The sequence below is a fragment of the Uloborus diversus genome, chromosome 10 (genome assembly GCF_026930045.1).
Source record: "Uloborus diversus isolate 005 chromosome 10, Udiv.v.3.1, whole genome shotgun sequence".
In the NCBI taxonomy this organism is placed as follows: Eukaryota; Metazoa; Arthropoda; class Arachnida; order Araneae; family Uloboridae; genus Uloborus; species Uloborus diversus.
In genome coordinates this window covers 124,226,265-124,245,803 of record NC_072740.1, presented here as the reverse complement: position 1 = coordinate 124,245,803, position 19,539 = coordinate 124,226,265, and the positions used below count along the sequence as shown (strand labels likewise).

Genomic DNA, 19,539 nt, shown 5'->3' with positions numbered 1-19,539 from the left:
TTAGAGGTATTGGTGAGCCAATGAGCCGCATTTCAGTTACTCTGGATAGGCGATGAATCGAATTGGATCGTTCGCAAATTTGCAACTTTTACCTGCAATCGCTCAGAGTGATCTATACATATAATAAAATAAGATGTTTGTGTGTGTGTGTGGCGTGCATCCTGGGAAAACGGTAAGGCCTAGAAAGATGAAATTTGGTATACAGGTGTAGGTTTTGCTGAAGTTGTGCACCTCGGGCTTCGATTTTTGATATTTTAATTAGAAAAAAATTTATTTAATGCTTTATGTGATTTTCAGCACTTTTTAGTACTTTTAACCTCACAGACCCCGAACCAATCACGCCAGACAAATATTTTTGATACTATAGTGTCGGAAATTTAATTTTAAATATGATGAACAAAAAATTTTGAAGATAGAGCAATTTTTGTATTTTTTATGAATTTTTGAAAAAACCTTTAATTTGCATGTTTTCCAGGGTTTTATTTTTTTCTAATATCATCCTGCGAGAAGTATCAAAGCCTCATTTCTGAAATTTAAGTTGGTAATAGTAAAACCATTTCGCCCTCTTCAGAAGAAAAAAGTTCTTAAAAATACGCAGTAGTTTTTTTTTTAATATTTTTAATGCTGAACACATGATGTCCTTTCACGCATCAGTCGAAAAAAGCGTTCTTCAATCTTTTATGCCTGTGACGTCACTACTTGGGTTTCGATTCGATATTTACGATGGAATCTTAATCGCAAGCAATGTTAATCTTTTTTTTTTACTATATAGCTTACTTCATTTTCTGACGTGATGACCACGTGTTTTTTCGGCAGCGCTTGCTTTTTTTCTTTCCTTTTTTTTGTTTTATTTAGGGATTGCATTTATTTCTTTTTCCACCCCACCCCCCCCCAAGCTGGACCTTTCGCTGTATCTATATTACGTTACATTTCATAGTTGTGCGCATTAATTCAATAAAAACAGCGAGATTTTTTTTATCTTTGTCAAACGCTACTTTTTGCACACTACGGGGAATTTGAGCTTTTTTTTTTTTTTGCTCTACTTAAATGAAAAAAAGCGGTTTTTTGAGTGTTCTTTGTTTTTATTAGGAAATGGGTGAGGAGGTCAAAATAAATAGAGATGGATAAGAAAATGTAGAGATAGATTGTAAAGGTAGATAGCCGCCGAAGGCGGCAATCTTGGCGTAAAAATGTGAATGGCACAAAAAAAAGATAGAGATGGATTGATTAATACTGCTGCCAAATTTATTTAAACAACCACCGAAGGCGGCAAACTTGAAGTAAAAAGGTAAATGACAAGTTAGCCAAACAGCCGCCGTAGGTGGCTGCTTGCACATTGAGTGTCAATGCCCCCCTCCCTCCCCCACATACACCATGACTTTGAAAAAACAATGCTTTCACATAAAAGTGGAAGTGCTTTTTGTTATTATTCGACAAAATTTGCATGAAGAGTACGTCGTTTGTGTCTCCCCTCCCCTTCCTTTAAAAATATTCCAAACGACGAAACTGGAGACAGATCTAGAAAATATTTTATTCAAATTATTAATGATATAGATAGATATAGATTGATTGACACCGCCACGAAATTAATTTAAGCAGCCGCTGATGGCGGCAACATTGGCGTAAAAAACGAATGATAATACTGATTTATAGAGAAAAACATTGATTAATGTCGTCGCTAAATTGTTTAAGCAGCCGCCGAAGGCGGCACCCCTGGCGTAAAAAGGCTGACCAGCTGGTCGCCGCAGGCGACTAGTTCCTAATAAAAAAGATAACTTGCGTACTATCCACTACGATCCGTCGCTTTTCAGAAAATAATTGAAATGCGGCTCATTTGGTAACCGATATCTAGTTTTTACGATATTCAACTGGATTTTTTTAAAATGAGATGCCAAATCTATTTGGCTATGAAATTTTCAAAGGTTTCAATTGCTATCTTTAGCGCATGCGCAGTGAGAAATTAATTGCTTTAAATAATAGACTTCAAATGTTTTTATTCCGTGGACCACAGACCGATTTTTCCAGTTTTGTCTCCCCCCCCCCCCCACCTATGGAAAGTTCTAAAACTAGTATGGCAGTGCAATGTTTAAATTCGATCATTACAAAGCAGTGACCTAATTGGTTGAGTCTCATTCAAAATTTCATAAAATATCAGATAAAAGTGAAATGTACGGAAATGTCCCGGGAAAAATTAAAAATTTGCACGATAGTATACAAATTTTACGTTGAAAGTTTTCGAATGCTCCTAATACAGTCGAACTCACTTATAACGAGCCCCGATTTAATGAGAACTCCGTTTTAACGAGGAAATCAGAAAGGTTTGGTCGGTACAATGTTAAGTCTAAGAGAGCAAAACTTGCTTTTAACGAGCAAACCCCGCTTGAAGCGAGCAATATTTTTGTGATTCATAAAATTTCTATTGATTTTCAGCAAAATTATGATTCTTAAATTTTTAAAACAAGTGTTGACGGCAATTGTTTTTAAATTGTAGTTAGAGAAGCGTTGAAAAATTACATATTTGTTGATGTCAATGTTATCACTTTCGAGATTTCTGATTATATTGTAGCTCAAATTCAAGCTGATTCAAATCAACAAAAAAAAAAAAAAAAAAAAGAATGAAAGCAACAAGGGTAGCAAAAATTGAAGAATTTGAAGCTGAAATATCATTAACATACTGAATACCTTTTGACATGCAGAAAAACTTCAACATTTTTTCGAAGTCGTGCTGAAAACCGGCCAACGAATATTCCTCGGAAGACATCAATAGCGCAGAAAGCGACCATAAGACAGTTCAAAGGAATTTACCAACTTCTTTGACACTGTGCAGAAATTGAAAACAAGCAAAGCAAGTATGTAAAAATTGTAATGATTTTTAACCGACTTCAAAAAGGAGGCGGTTATAAGTTCATACCGTATGTATGTTTTTTTTTGTTTGTCCACTCATAGTGTCTCACCTAGTGAACCGATTTTGATGATTCTTTTTTTAATGGATAGGGGATGGCTCAACTTAGGTCCCATTATTTTGTTTGACCATATTTGTTCTTTAGAAAAAAGGTTAGGGGCAAAAAACAGTAAATTTTATGCAATTAAAATGATATTGTAGCGAAGTTCGCACTTTTCATCCGTGCATAACGGTGGCTCAGTGGTAGAATTCTCGCTTCCCACACGAGCGACCCGGGTTCAAATCCCGACTAGGACAAAGTGAATTTTACTAAAATTTCGTTTCTACTGCTTCCCGTATTTTCTCGAATGTTCTATTAATTTCTGTTTCTTTCCAAGTCTGGAAAGTTCCAGCACTTTCTCAAGTATTCGCTTTATTTGGCTTTCACATTGTCTTCGCTATCTTCATCTACGCGACAATATGAAACTCATTGTTATAAAAGTTTGGTGCCATATAACAGTAACATTAATAGTAATTGTAATGATAATTTTGAATAAAGGCTTTTCTAAAGCAATACAGTGATATAGAACCGAACTTCTTACTAGGTAATTTCTTACTTTTACTGAAATATCTACATTTACACTAAAAAGAATGAAATAAAAAAAATTTGAAAAAAAAATAGAACCGACTTCAAAATTGCTCTAAAAAGTGAAAAATAATTTTATTCTTTAAACACCATCGATAATACTTTTAAACATAATTTTTGAAGTTGGCGCAAAAACAAAACGTAAAATCCATTGTAACCATGCTTTGTTCATATTTTAATCAAAAAATCATCCAAAGTTTGGAACGAAACATTTATATCGCTACTTAAATATGCTATCATCAATGCGTAATGCATGTGGTAGTGAAGAAACTGGACCTGGTAAAATTTATAGTTGTAGTTGAGTTATGGCTGTGAATGATTTTATCGATCGTTTTTGCGCCAACTTCAAAAATTATGTTTAAAAGTATTATCGATGGTGTTTAAAGAATAAAATTATTTTTCACTTTTTAGAGCAATTTTGAAGTCGGTTCTATTTTTTTTTTTTCAAAATTTTTTAACCCGTTTTTTACGAGCACTCGGTTATAACGAGCAAATACCGTGATCCCTTCTCTCTCGTTATAAACGAATTCGACTGTACGCGTTTAAATTCCGGTCCTAGGTAGGCTATCATTGAAAGGTTTTCTAAATCACGCTGTATAGCAGCACCTACCACGGCTACTAGTACTATCTCTTGCCACAAAACATAAAACATTCTTTTGCTTCTCACTGCCACATATTACAATTCTGGTAGTATTGCAACACAAAATCTGTACCTCAGAGCCAGACTAACGTAAGGTCGAAAAATGCGATTTTCCGTTTTTTAAACCTATTCCGCATCGAGCCACGTGAACGTAATACTATTTTTAAAAAAGTAATTTTCAATTTTTAACAGGGTTAAAAGGGCACTAGTTCCATCCTTTGCATGCACCAGAAAAAAAGCTTTTCCTCTCTCTTGTAAAGTTGCAATTATCTAACTTACGTCCGTCTGGCTCTGAGGTACAGAAATAAGTGCACAAAAAATGTTTTTAATGGAAAGAGTGAAGTGAATGCTTCAACACTACACTTATTATTCTTGAGTTCAAACCTCGAGCTAAAGGGGTGACGTTTCCCTTATTAGTTTTTTAGACTATATATATATATATATTGGAAATCTTTGTATGAATGTTTATTTGGCAATCAATAAATTGTTCACAAAGATTAATGATATTGCCTACTTTTTTTAAATTCAAGAAATATTTTACATTTCATTAAAAAAATACTAAGCACTTTTTTTTTATTTTGCGCCTATTTCCTGCCAAAGAACCACATTAATCAACTTTACAAATCTATGCATTTATTTGTTTATATATTTAAAGCACGATATTCTGCAGTCAAATACGTCAAAAAACAAGAAAGTTCTTCCCTATATTTTGTCTAACATGCTTTAGTAATGTACAAAATGCTTATCAATTGTGCAGATTTGTAAAATATACACTACTGACTTCAAAAAGTAGTACTTAAAATCTGTATCCTTAATAGAAAAAAAAGTTAGGGTCTTAAAAACCATACAAATACAAAGGAACACAAAATTTTACAGAGGGAAAAAAAACGCTTAAATTTTTGTTTCTTCCTTAGTTTAAAATTACCTCAGTCTTCTCTTAACGTAAAAACAGTTGAGCTATAGAGTGATAAAAACCTTTTTCAGTGGGTTTGCAATGGTTTGAAGTTAGGAAATGAGCGAATTGCATATCAGTGCCCAAATGGATACTGAAGACAGAAAAAAGTAAGCCACCCCCCCCCCCACCCACCCACGCAGAAAGATAACGAAAAAACTTTATTTTTCCCCAACTACAAAATAACATTTCAAAATTTTGGAGGAATTCCTTTTCTGTTACGTGAAATCTTGTATGCATATTATGAAAACAAATATCATGAAAGTACATACGTAAAAAAATATGCATGGTATAGTATATCACTTATAAAGTGCCTAAATTTTAGGTAACTTACCTCAATTGGATCCAGGCTCCTGGACCTTTATTTACATCTAGACCTTTTATTTACATTGATATAGATAGACCCCTTAGAAACCAGCGTGGACCCCTGGGGGGTCCCTGTTTACCACTTTGAGAACCACTGCTTTAAGTGCTCACATTTCATAAAACTTTCAAAATATTTAATTCAAATTTTAGTGTGTGAGCCAAAAATAAAGAACGAAATTAATATTTTTGAAATAAATGTTCATATCTTCCTGAATGAAAGTAATACTATCATGAAAATTTGTAAAATTATCTAGCTGTAGGAAGGTAAAGCACAGTATCTTCTGAAATGAGGTTTTGAGATAAGTGAAGAAACTCGTTTTGGATGTTATACTAACAATAGAAAAAGTGCTGGAATTTGATGGGTTTTTATTCTTTTTTTTTGTGTGTGTGTTCTATTTTCAGTGGAAACCAAATAAGCAAGCTTGTACGATAAAACTAAAGTGCAATAAATAATAAAAATGAAAAAAAAAAAAAAAACTAGTAAAAATAAATTTGCAGATTCTGCGTTTTACCTTGCCATGGCAGCATTGTGCACAGTACAATTTCCAGCTATGTACGACGAAGGGTGATTGAAAAACGTTTTTGGTTTCTTGAATTTGTTGCTGGTCCCCTAAATGGACAGGCGATTTATTTATGTATTTATTGAAACGTGTTAGATGAAGCATACCTTTTACGTGGCAAAAGTTACAGAACAATTAATCTCTTATTTCTCGAGAGATTCTTTAAATTGGGAATTGTTGCAAGTGATGAAGGTTTTTTTTTTTTTTGGTTCTCTACTACAATTAAATGGAAAGTTAAATGTTTCACTGTGAAAGAACGGAAAAGCAACATTCTTTCAACCCTTAACTGGTGAGATATTTTTTTTCGTGAAGTAAGTATTGAGGTGCAAGGTGAGATGTATGTTAGCCAAGCATTATATTTCTTGTGTACGAAAGTTGTAGCTAATTTGAGTATGTACATTTGTAATGAATTGTGAATTTACTTGTATTAATACAACCGAAACAGTACCGTGTATGAAATACAAATGCATATGGTCCCCTCAGAGCAACAGTAGGACATCTTACTATTATTTTCAGGCTTAGAAATTTTGCTGTTGCTCTGAGGCGACGATATAAAGCCGTATATGTAAACATTACATACTATTTGAATGCAAAAACCACACTGAATTTTTCTGGGCTACTGTTGAAAATAATGCTAGTAGCATTTTAACAAAAATTAACTAATGAGCTTTTGTTTAAATGAGAGTAGAATTTCAAGATAAATTTCCTCCTTATTTCCATACCCCTCAACGAAAAATGAATAGCCTTGAAATAACAAAGAGTTTCTCCTAACTTCAGAGGTTAATCGGGCCCAGCAAGGGGCTATTTAGTGGTTGTTAATTTTAAATTTTGGTTTTATCTGTCAGAATCCTGAAAGAAAGTAAAGCTTTCTTTCTTCGAGCGATTCCACTATCGTCTCTTTGGAAGCTTATCATCATAATGCAATGTTTATTTTTTTATGCTTCATTATAATAAATCACTATTTCTAGGAAACGGATATCACGACGGAAAAAAACATCACGAATAAAAATAAGAGTGTGAATCCACAAGCAATTTGTCAGTGGTTCAGACTTTCACCGTTTTGTTTCTTTCCGTTCGCTCAAACCCGAACAGTGAAAAGGACATCCTAATCCATGGCAATAAATTACCGGATAGGCCATAAAAGAGATACCATCAATAAATTTAGGATTTCGGTTCCAACACTTTTAGTTAAGATTTGTTACGAGAGTAAAATGGGGAGTTTTTATATGCGTCTTCCCTTAATGAGGAAGAGAATATTTTCAGTTTGACTGCTTTAATGTGAGATTAGGTTAAGCGGTGTCGCTTTTATGTCTGCCGACAAAGTATGAGTTTTTTTAAAATAAAGATACTTACTTGTCACTGATTATTCCAAAAGAGACTGCGCTTGCTAAGCCACCACAAAAATAACACGTATGAACTAAGTACATCCGCCAGGAATCTTCACACACCCAGTCGTTCTAAAGTAGACACAAAATTACCATTTGCTTGCAAAGAAAAGGAATATTTAAACGGATTTTGTATTGTAAAAAAAAGGAATAGCTACACTGTTAAACCTTCCGGTTGGATATGGCACCTTTTAGGATGAAACGATGCAGTACCAGTGGCACACCTTTAATGGTGCCATTTGGCTCTTCGTTGCACCTCTATGGCACCTTTAAGCATGCCATAGGAAGCCGAATGGCACCCTTAAAGGGGTAAGATAAAAGTTAGAATCTTATCGTTCCAGTTACAGAATCAGTAATTAACACACAAAGCAATATCTACCTGTGATGCAAAAGTTGGAAAATTCTCCGAAAAGTCATAAACCATTCCATATTCACACCCGGTGTGGGTTTCATTACTGCTATTGCTTACGTAAAGGAAACATTTACTTCCATTGGCCAAAAAACTTGAATCGTTTCCAATGAGCCATTCATTATCCAATGGTGATAATTTACAACGGTGAGGTGGGATAATCAGCATAAAAATCTGAGCCCAGTAAGCGCAAGCAACTATAAGCATAACTAAGATTAGAAATCCAAAATTCACAACTTTTTGGTAGAATCCAAAATCGCCGCATTCTTTTAAAAGTTCGTTAAAAGCCATAATTGAAGTTTGTTTTTGGTTGAAGTAGCTCTCGAACCCTTCTCGCTCCGAACCTAGAGTTAAAAGACCTCTGTAAGCAGCTTTTTTGCTTCCGTCTCCGCAACATTGACTGACAACTGGCAATGTGTGGTATATCAATCAAATTTAACTCATTTCTCGTAAATCTACTTAATGAAGATAAGGCGCAGAAAGTGTGAAGTTATGACAAAAAGCTCCAACGGAAGCAAAATGATATCGTTCGCAGACTGTAATCTAATCCATATCGTACACATCAAACTACTAAATGCAAAACGTAAAAGAAGAAAAATATTTTTCCATAAATTTCAAATTATTTATTTAGCATATTTTGTTAGCATGGTTCGTTTTATACACACGCGAGTCAAATTGGAATACCTAGAGAGTATAATTAAACTAAATAATATAGTGCAAAATACAATGTCCGGGATAGTGAAACAAGTCCAACCAAAGCTGCAAAGACGTCGCTACAAGTCACGACGATCACAGTCACTAAGTAACACAATTGTGACGTCCCACAAGAGTCCCAATGTGACGCATTTTGTGGAATTTTGCTGCGATGCTACGGGAACAATTAATTTGCAACCAGTCACTTTGTGACATATCATGAAACGTTAACTAAATTCATTTTAAAATGGTTGTTAACGTTTTGACAACGATTTTAAAACGCTTATGAAATGTTTAAGCGTCACGTGTGCTACCTGGAGAACTGCTGCGTTTTGCTGATGACTCTACGCTGGTGCTTTGTGCTGTTGGGGTTAGATAGCCACATTGCTTAGTGATCTGAGATCTATGAATATTCTGAATATCACGCAAAAGCAGTTTATTACAAAAGCAAAATTGATCAAAGAAGCGGAAAATTTAAAAAGTTAGAAAAACAAATCTAAGCAAAATTTTTCTAGAACAAAATTATACTTTATAGCACGTTTTATTTGCGTGATTAATTTAATTTAGTTTAAGGTAATGAGTTTTGATAAGAGGCACTTCCAAATGTGAATGCAATACTATCAGCTCAAATCTCATAGGGTAAGGGCACCAGTCACAGACATGCTTAAGACATCGTTTTCAGGTTAAATCAATATTCTGAGCCAGTTAATGAATGTATTTAGACTTTTAAAACATTTTTTCTTTCATGCAACTACATCTCATCTAACGTTTGGCTGCTTCTGGGTCCTCTGAATTCGTTAATCTTACTTTTATTTGCTCAATTTCGTTAAAAGGTCCAACCCCTAGTAGCAGACACCGAAAAATCAGATGGAGATCAGACACCGACAATTTTGATACCCCGTGACAGATAGGATGAGGAAAGGATGAGTAATGGAGAGATTTCCCCTTCTCTATTCAAAATGTGCAAAAGTTCTTTATTTTTAGTTCTGAAGCCTTAATATGTTCAAATTAACATGAAACACCAGCTGTCCTCTTGGTGGCTATTCATAGTCTTCCACCACTGCCTTGTAAATATCATCTGGCTCATAAAATTTAGTCTGATAAACTAGATGGTAGCACCGTATTTATGAGTCACAGCAACATCAGTTTTACCCGCCTAAAAGGCTTATTATTTAAATCCAAACTTATGACTGTATGTTACAGAACCCTCTTCTGTTACTGGTGACTTTACCCTATGCCTCGAATTGTCTTCGATATCATTTTTGATGCAACCAAGTGATGAATTCGAAGTCAATAGGTGAATCGGATGTGATTTCGTCCTCGTGACTGGTTGAAAACGACAGGGAATCGACAGATATATGTATTCCAGAAGGAACAACAGAGCGCAAAGTGTATAAAAGTGATTAGTGAATACAGGTCAAATCACATTGCAATCTTTTCCATGTGCAATAGCCATCTTTCACAGTAGTAAAGTGACGCAACCGAATGCCAAAATTTTGAGTCACTCCTTACAATGTTTGAGAGGCATATCATATATGCATTCATTGCCAGGGCCCAATTTCCCAATAGGCAAAGTAGGCAGTTGCTTAGGGCGGCAAACTTTTCAGGGGTGGCAAATTCTGCTTTAACCACTTTTTTTTTTTTTTAAATTATTCTTGAAGCTAGTATTCTTTCATTTTCCACAGTGACATATTTTTCTTCGAATTTAATAATGTTTACTTTCACTCATCTTATGAAGATGAAATATTTTTCAAGCATGGAAATAATTGTGCGTAAAACAATAAGTGTGAAGACGAAGAGCGGTGTCGATTGAAGAAAAGCAAGTGTCATTGCGTTTGACTAGAAGCTCCAACAAGATTGGAGTTTGACAAAGATTTTTTGTGCCATAGTAAAGTTTATTCAATTATGGTTTCTTCAGTGATTGACGTGCTTCCTTCTACATTATTAATATTTAAAAACTTTTCGCTTAATAGTAGTAAGTCTGGGCGGAAAATGAAATTGAGTGACGAGCGAAAAAGGCTGAATAATTTTAAATGAAGAAAGCATGCTTAGTTAAAAACCGATGAACAAAAAAGAGTCTTCAAAAAGTTTTTAAAAAGTGATACATATTTTTCAAGTGAGCAGTTTTCAAAAGCAGAATCTTTGAGCTTTTTATATAATACAGTAGCAATTTACAAGTAAAATACCATCGAGCAATGAGGATTGATTAGAAACGTTACGTGAGTGAACGTGATAAAACAGGAAATTATTTAAATCCTTAATTCACAGATGAAAACAATTCTCAATTTGCCGAATGATAAAATACGAGCATGCACGAATATCATACATTCAGAAGACCTAATCGGATGGAATGTTAAGTATCATTAAAAAACAATTTAAAAAATAAAAATAATAATAATCTCAATGTTGCAATTTTTTCTCTAACTTTTGCAAAGAAGTAATTTTTGGGGAGGTCATATGCGTTTTTTTTAATTCACGAAACTTTTTTTTTGAGGGGAGTGGGCGGCAGATTTCAGATCTGCCTAAAAGCGGCGTAGAGCTAAATTCGGCTCTGTTCATTGCAATAAAGACGAATGACTTTAAGCCTTATCCTTCAGTTACGTAAGATTAATGTACTTTTTTAGAAAACTGTGCTGGCCAAAATAATTAGCAGAAATAGTAGATTCATACAAAATTTAGTCCATACCAAAGCATTACTATCTGTCAAATTAAAATATTCCTTATATTTTTAGTTGTAATGACATTTAGAGTAAATAATATTTACGAGGCTTAAAATTTCCGTATTCTTACACTCCCCCCTCCAAGAAAAAGGGAGGGGTAAAAACAAAAACCAAAGCGGAACATCCTCATTGGTCAGTTCGATACGCGTTTTTCAGCTTCAGTTATACTGTGCATTTGATATTCGTTAAATGTATATATATATATATATATAATAAGTCATATAATGCGAAAAGTTCATTATGTGTGAGCTAGTAACAAAAGATTTTTTCAATGTTTTTGCCGAAAACTCTCATAATTTTTTTGATATGGTTCTTGTTTGCAAAAGATAATGAATGATTTAAAAGTAAGGTAGCATTCACACATTCAAGGATACAAAACAGAAAAGCTTTTTTTTTTAGACTCTTTCATAACATTTGGCAGGCTTTGATATCTTATCAAACTCCTTTTGGAAAAAATGTTAAAATGTAGAAAACAAAACAGCGTTCTTACATCATTGTATTAAAAAACATACATAACTAAAATTGCTTCGTTAAAACCACGTTGCATTTATCTCTTATATTGGAATGTAACTAGTTTGCTACTATTTGTAACTAGAAAATTGCCTGTCATGGTATGACAGGTGGAAATTGCTTCTACATCTGAACGAAACAATTGCCTGTTTGGTGATGTTTTAAGAGTTGAAATTTTCCCCTTAACTCCAGTGGATTAACCCTAAATTTCAGTAGATAGCGTTCGTTGTTGACACTTCTTCATTTCTTCATTCTCCAAAAATTAGTCTTACCAGTAAAGTAGTTAAGTTACTGGATCCAGTTCAGCTTTGTCAAAATATTTCCCTGCATGTCAAACAATTTCTAAAAAATATCATCAAATTATCATACTATGGCGCGAGATTTATTGTTGGTGACGACAGCGTTACTCGATCAGTGAATTCGCTATTATATATATGAGGCTATTCTGTTGGATGAAAAGCAATGGTTAAAAGAGTTCAAATATCTTGAGGAAACTTCGCGAAATCAGCTTCTTATTTCTATTAAAATAAAAATAGTAAAATTGGCTTCTATCGAAATAATGTACTATATTGAAAATTATATTTTTAACATCGTTCCACTTGATATTGAAACAATTCAATTTATTTCAATCTTTGGCATTTTCTCACTTGGCACTCTATAGAATGTCTAGCAAATGTTTGAATATGAATCTTTTCTTACATTGCAGGCTAGATTCGGCATTCTATAGAAAGCCGCATCTGAAACTTTGCCGCTAACTATGCTATTCTCACGACCATAGACGTATCCGGAAAGTCATGGCGAATGAACTGCCCAGGAAGCACGCGTAACATTTAAACGTTTTAAAATGGTTATCAAAACGTCAACAACCATTTTACAACGTTTATGAAACGAAGTGTACCTGGGTGACTGATCAATCCACAACATTTATTATTATTTCAAAAGAAGCTATAAAATTTCAGATTAAACAGAAGCAGGTGCAATATTTATATCGCTGCTGCTCGAGACTTCTAAATTCTCTTTCGAACGCCATGTAAAAACAAAATCTGAGATATTATCCTAAAACTGTTATTTACCAGGAAACTATACGGTAGTGTAATAATGAAAAAAATCCAAAAAAGGAACAATCAAAAAAGCATAGTAAAGCATATTTCTGGACAGATAAAGCTTCAGTATATAGTCAACTTGGAACTCTTAATGCGATAGTTGTGGAATAAAGGAGCTCAAAGTTTGACTCAAATACATCTGACAGTGTTAGTCTTGCTACAGGTTCGGACCTTAATTTGCTTCTCTGTGTGCGTTTAAGTCCTTTTTTACCTTCAAACATTGCCAAAAAAGGGGATAGGAAATTTTAAAAAAGTATTTTTCTGACACAACAGTATATTTATTAGTAATACTGAATCTGATGTCAATTAAAGAATCTTCTTTGAAAATACCTTTTAGAAATTATCCGTTTAACAATATGGTATTTTTTCTTGTCTTTAGTCGTAAATTCTTGTTTTAGTCTTTAAATTTATATCTTTTTTTAAAGGACTATAACTCTAGCTGTGTATTAGGAATACACTGCACACATTAATCATGTGACTGCGATTTCAAGTTTGGGTGCTGAAAAAATTTCTTGTCCTTATGCTAAAAGTGTGGTATAAAATGCGTCTTTATTTTTATTTTATTTTTGAAAATTAATAGAAACGCTTTAATTAATTATCAGATATTAAATAGAAGGTAGTTTCTACCAACAAACATATTTTTATACCCACTTGTTAAGAGTAACTCTTTCTGAACAAATTTTAAGAATTCCTTTTTTACAAACAGCGCAAATCAAGTCGCATAGTTGAATTACTTTGAATTCTTTTATTGCTTTATTCACTCATCACACTACAGCGAGTTTCACCCAAGATTTTTTTTTTCAGTAAAAATATTTTTTCACACTACCTGAAGCACTTTTAGGTTGCCAACCATTTCTTCAATTTCTCATCAATAAAAGCTCAAAGGAAATTATTGTTTAGGTATTACTGCTGCTAAAAATACTGCAATAACCAGCAGCTCCTTGTCACATTTTAATGGTGAAGCAGGCGTTTGTATATGTTCTATATAAAGTTTCCATCAAGTTTAATCAAATTTTCCGATCAAAAGCTTCTGAGAAAACCAAAGCATTTATATGTATTCAACTTCCTCTACATTGTATCCAAAAGTGTAACTTCTTCGGCACTCGATGAAAATCCGCGCTTTGCAAGAGACAAATGAATAAATGATAACAAAAAACACTTGAATCATAAAATTCCGCCATTACACTATTCTTTTCACGAACCCCTAAGGGTTCGCGAACCACTGGTTGGGAAACGACATCAATTTCTCCCAAATCTTTCTATTTGGTGAAATTATAAAAATTGTGGCCAATTGAATCTCGATAACGCGGGCACGAAGGCAAATAATACATGCATCAAAAAATCGCCTTTAATATGCTCTTTCGATTGCTACCAGCTTTAAGCTTTTTCATGATTGCGCTATTCATTTCGTGCTCCGCCGAAACTGAGACACAGAATGAACAATTAGCGCTCACCCCTTGCTTTTAGCATCTCATGAAATGAATATTTATTAAAACTATAAAAAGTAACATGTACAAGCTTATTATACTCTAAGGGTCCCTATAATTCTGTAGTTAGTTGATGGTGACACATATATAGGATGTACACATGCATCAAGATTCAAGTTACAGTTAGCGCACATATGCAAGTTATGTAAACTCTATTGAACATTGCAAATGAAACAACTGCCCATGAGACTGATACTGTGATCAATACGAATGAATAAACAACGGAACTCTCGGTGCAAATTAAATCGTGTTTAGCAATGCAAAAATCATTGGACATATCTTTCAAAGCTGCAGCCCTTGAGCAAAGACCAAACATGAGTCTCCCACGAAAAGAAAAATATTTTTCAGAAGGAAATAATGTTAGTAGGCATTTTTTACAAAATGTGACATTATTTAATCTTTACAAAACAAAGTACAAAGCTCGTGTTCATCTAGAACGTTGTTTTTACACAAACAGTGGAGGCTCGTGCCTTGAAAAAGTGACGGGGTCAGATAATGGGTGCACTCGCACCCCCCCCCCCCCCCCGCCTTCCCGCATTTATACGCAGGAAAATACGGTAAAATCCTTTTTTTTTCAAGCACTTACGCACAAAAAAAAAAATGAAAATAAATAAAAAGTTATAAATTACTGTCTGTAAAAGTGAGGGGGCCCGGGCCCCTCCCACGAGCCGCCACTGTACACAAAAAAACATTCCCGTAGATTCTTCTTTTTGTGACGATAAATTTTCGCTACTAATGAATAGTTATTTGTTCAAAAATGACTTTTTAGTAATCAAATAATATGCGTATTGAATTCAAAATAAAATAATTCAATCACGAAAAACAAATTTCTAATTCAAGCATCAAACATATCTTATTTCACATTAAAACACAACTTTCAAACGAATAAAACCCAAACCCGCTGAGTTGATTCTACACAATCCCAAAATCCCACGGATTGAAATCAGCTCGAGATTGAAACCCCTAGTGTAGTCAATATTCGAACTTCAGCAGAACCTCATTAATCCGCACTCCGGACCAAAGGGGAGCCCTGTCGTCCTAATTAATGAAAGTCCGGAATAAGATATAAATTGAGCCAAGCTACATAAACTATTGTCCACAGCTAACATTTTATTTTGAATTTAGTCGAATGAATTATAAAACTGCATATGTGGTGCATATATTAAATTAAGAAAATCCATAATTTTGCTATCTCGCCTACAGTATGTACATCTAAATGGCTGTCCGGGTTCAGTGAAGTTCGGTTTAACAGGGGCCGGATTAATAAGAGTTCACTCAAGTGATTGTCTCTACTGCCGCTCAGCCACTTTTTTACTCTGAAAAGGTAATTACTTGCCAAGAACATCTTCGTAGTACAAATAAATATTCCTAACATCCATTAATAAGTAAATTGTCCAACACTAAGCGGTTTCTACAAAGCCTGATCATCAAGGATTTTTTTTAGTGCAAATCAGATAGCTTTAATTTTTTTTAAACTTTTGCGTATGTCATTGATAATTCCATACGTTTAGCTGAAACAGTAAATTATATCCTTCAAATGAAAAAAAGAAAAAAAAAACATTGTAAGAAAAAAAATCCATTTAACTTATTATTTTGCATTTCACATTAGCACGGCAACCACTTGCTAATTGACTATTCGTACAAAGAGAGAGGTCATTAATTGCATGCCATCAGTTAAAAAATTGTAGTTTAGCGGCATACTGCATTTTTTCCTGCTCTCACATTATCATTTCCTCTATTAGTCCTGGCCCCACAATGTAGTCCCGTAAAAATTTTTAGGTCCAGAGAATTTCTCTTTAGAATCTTGATCTGTGGGTGTTCTAATGTGAGAATATCTTGGGTAGACATGTTGAATCCTGCGCGAAATAATTTTACAGGCCATCAAAGAAAGCGACCATTTTGGTTCACTTGCTCATTACATTTTTCTCAACGGGCGTACCTACAAATTTACTTTTAGTTTTGAACTGCAGTTTTTGGAGTTTAGGAAGTCAATTAATGTATTAATTATGTCATTAAAGCCGCTCTAGCTGTTCACACTATTTTACGTGGAGATATCTCTGACATTTGCTGTTGAATATTCTAGTTACTAAAAAGTGTACAAAAATTAATAACTAATCCAAAATGCTCATTTTAAACTCATGTTTATCACATACATGTTTCTTCAACAACACAATAAACGAAAAATACAAGATTAGTTACTTTTAAAAAAAGGTTACGATCTGTTTTTGCATTGCATGTTATTGCACTACGACGGACATCTGTATCATTTGATGCCGCAACCACTCCTTTTGAACAATCTGCATCTTATAATGAGTTATTCTAATTAAGCTCTTCAATTATCTGTCTCAAATCTCCAATGAAAAGTATTGCAGATTGCTTTTTCATTAACTGTTAAACCGCTAGTAATCGCTGGAAATGTGGCATTTTTGGACATTTCTTCTATTTTTTTTTGCGTGCTAGTTATTGTAAATTTTCCTTATTTGATACTGAAGACCAGAAATTTTCTACCTGCATAGGTACTAGTGTTTTTCTGCCAATTACAGCAAGGTTTGTTGTGCCCTTAATTGGTTCTCTTCTCACCCTTTCAGATTATTTCGCAAAATGCTGCAAATAACTATCGAACATGACATGAATTCATGAAAAGAGAATACAGAAATGAATCCGTGCAGAACATTGCTGATAACTTCGCTAAAAGTTTTCTTTATTCAGCGGACTTGTCACATGAAATATGTAACGAGGGCAGTTTTTATTGGGGATACTTTGCTAAATAAAAAATGTTCCAGCAATAGATGTTTCTGCAATCTAGCTTGGTAGGTGAATCACCATCACCAGGGGCGTGAAAAGAGGGAGGGGAGATGAGAAACATGTTGACCTGGGCCTTAGACTGAAGGGGGCCCAATATTTTTAAAACTAGGGGTGAAATATATGGGTAAACAATATGGAACGGGGCCCGGAAAAGTCATTTGTGACGGGACCCAAAATTTGTGTTCACGCCCCTGACCATCACATAATGTGTTCGTTGGAAATAAGCCGTTAGCTAAAATATTTTTAATGCATTCTCCCCTTTCTTTCGCTATTTCCATGTTTCTGCACCCTTGTTAAAGTTGATTCTTTCCCATTAGCTTAGAAGTGATATTTTATGAAGAACTGTGCGCATCAAAGCATGGTAGGTTGACTGTCGAAAGTAAATCAGACAATTTTTGAAACAAAATGTATCCAGTCTAAACTGACGGTACAGTTCTAATCAATGATTCACGATATTCATGTTGCTGAGAAGGCGAATCTTGACACTACCATTCACAAGTCGTTTAGTGAGAAGGCTGTCAAGTTGCTGTTTCAGAAATCTCATAGGGATTTATATAATGATACATAAAATCAACAAGTCTTTTGGCATTTTCATCAAAATACTGGCTACGATTGCCTATAAAAAAATGAAGCGGGATACTCTCACAGTGATCCATTAAGTGAGAACTAGTAAGACCACGAAACACATTGCATATCATTAAAATTTCATGATACTCTAAATACCACTCTGCAACATACTTTTTCTCGTCTGCCCTGCAATTTCTCCGACACTTTTCTGTGACCGTTGAATCGTTTCTTCCAACTTAATCTCTGTTTTCAAAGCATTGAATTTAATATTCTGTTTTTTAACAACAAATTTACCTTGAATGATTTTTTCCCACAGGTAGGGACGCTCATTTTCTAGCGTCCTTATCCTCTCTACGTACCATGTTGCATAGTAGATAAAGGATGCAATCAAATACACGAAAGACTGGAAACAGTAATTCAACAGTCTGAACGTATAATTTGTAATTTTCTTCGCGATCAGCAATAATCAAGTGTTTTACAAGTGATACCAGTGAGCGAAACACTTCCCAATACCAGCACAGTTTCGATTTGTCACTACATCCCTTAACAAAAACTCAAGCTCCGTTTTCAAGCTTTCAATATTTGTGCGTAGCGATTGAATCATTATTTGACATTTTTCCTCATCATTTGACCCAAGAGCATTCAGAACCATCTTTACTCGCTTAGCAGAACGTCTCTTGTAGTCTAAATCCAACATCTTATAATGATTTTCTCAAGATTCTCAATGATTTTCTGCAGCTTCTTGTGAGCTAAAAGCAGCAGCAAGTACTTTTGGAGATAAATGTCTAGAAAAAACCAACAAAGATTCATTCTTTCTTTCGGAAGCCCAGAAAAGAATCCTTTCATTATACTTTGTTACGAGAAATAGTTTTATTTCATTAATATAAACCAATGCATTTTCATCTACATTGAACATTGAGCATCAAGTCTTTTATTTCTGAAAGAATAAACCCATGCCCAGCATTTAAAAGAGGCTTTAATATTGCACAGTTCAAATTTTGAGGATAGATGTTGCCCAAACTGTGTATTGGTTTCTCCCTCATACTTTCGAATATAAGAACTTATACAGTTTGGATGTGCATATAAACTCGCAGCAGAAAGATTCATATCGCTGTTAAGATCTACTACTCTGTCAAAAACTTCGTCTTGATTTGGTCCTCCTTCAGTACTTTCTGATTTTTCTCAAACATTGTTTTCACTTTCCAAATAACTTGTCTGTGCATTTTTTTTCTACCATTTTTTAGCGTTTTTCCTCATGTGTATTTCTTGTAGCACTAGTTGCTGCAACGACACACTATATTTTCTTGCAGCGTTTTTCAATATTGCGTCTTTGCGTATTTCAGCAGCTTCACGAACTCGTTTTTGTCGGAGAACTTAATTTTTCTCTTGATTCCTTTTGACAAACTACATATTCGTTTGTTAAAACTGTCCCCAAGATGCCTTTAATTGCCCACTAAAAGTTTCTGAACTCAGTTTAGAAATATCCATTGCTTAAACAGTTATTGTCACAGAAAAACATGAAACAAAAAGTTTTTGGAACTGTGGAATATTTTTACTCGGAAACAATTACTTTGATAGCAGACGATAAATAACCTTGAACAGTGGTGGAGCGAGGGGGGAGGTTGGGGGGTCGGTCGAAAAAAACCCTATAGCCACTGGTTTTAACATGAATGCAAATTTTAATACAGTAGCTTATGCATATGAAAGGGCTGTTTTGATCAACAAATCCCTTAATATGGATTTTAATTAATCCCTTAATTAATTTTTGATCAAAAAGTCCCCTTCATAAGGTATTTTCGATCAAAAAATCCCCTT

General features: G+C 34.3%; 1 protein-coding gene across 1 annotated transcript in view; it reads right to left on the bottom strand.

The window, feature by feature from the left end:
* The window catches only part of LOC129231167 (organic cation transporter protein-like), a 35,917-nt gene extending 27,768 nt beyond the window's left edge, over positions 1-8,149 (bottom strand). The window contains exons 1-2 of the mRNA XM_054865415.1: positions 7,810-8,149; positions 7,399-7,502 (exon numbers count right to left, since the gene is read on the bottom strand). Coding sequence (XP_054721390.1) covers positions 7,399-7,502; positions 7,810-8,130 — 425 coding nt within the window. The 5' untranslated portion in view covers positions 8,131-8,149. The remainder of the gene's footprint in view (positions 1-7,398; positions 7,503-7,809) is intronic.
* Between the last annotated feature and the right edge of the window lie 11,390 nt (positions 8,150-19,539).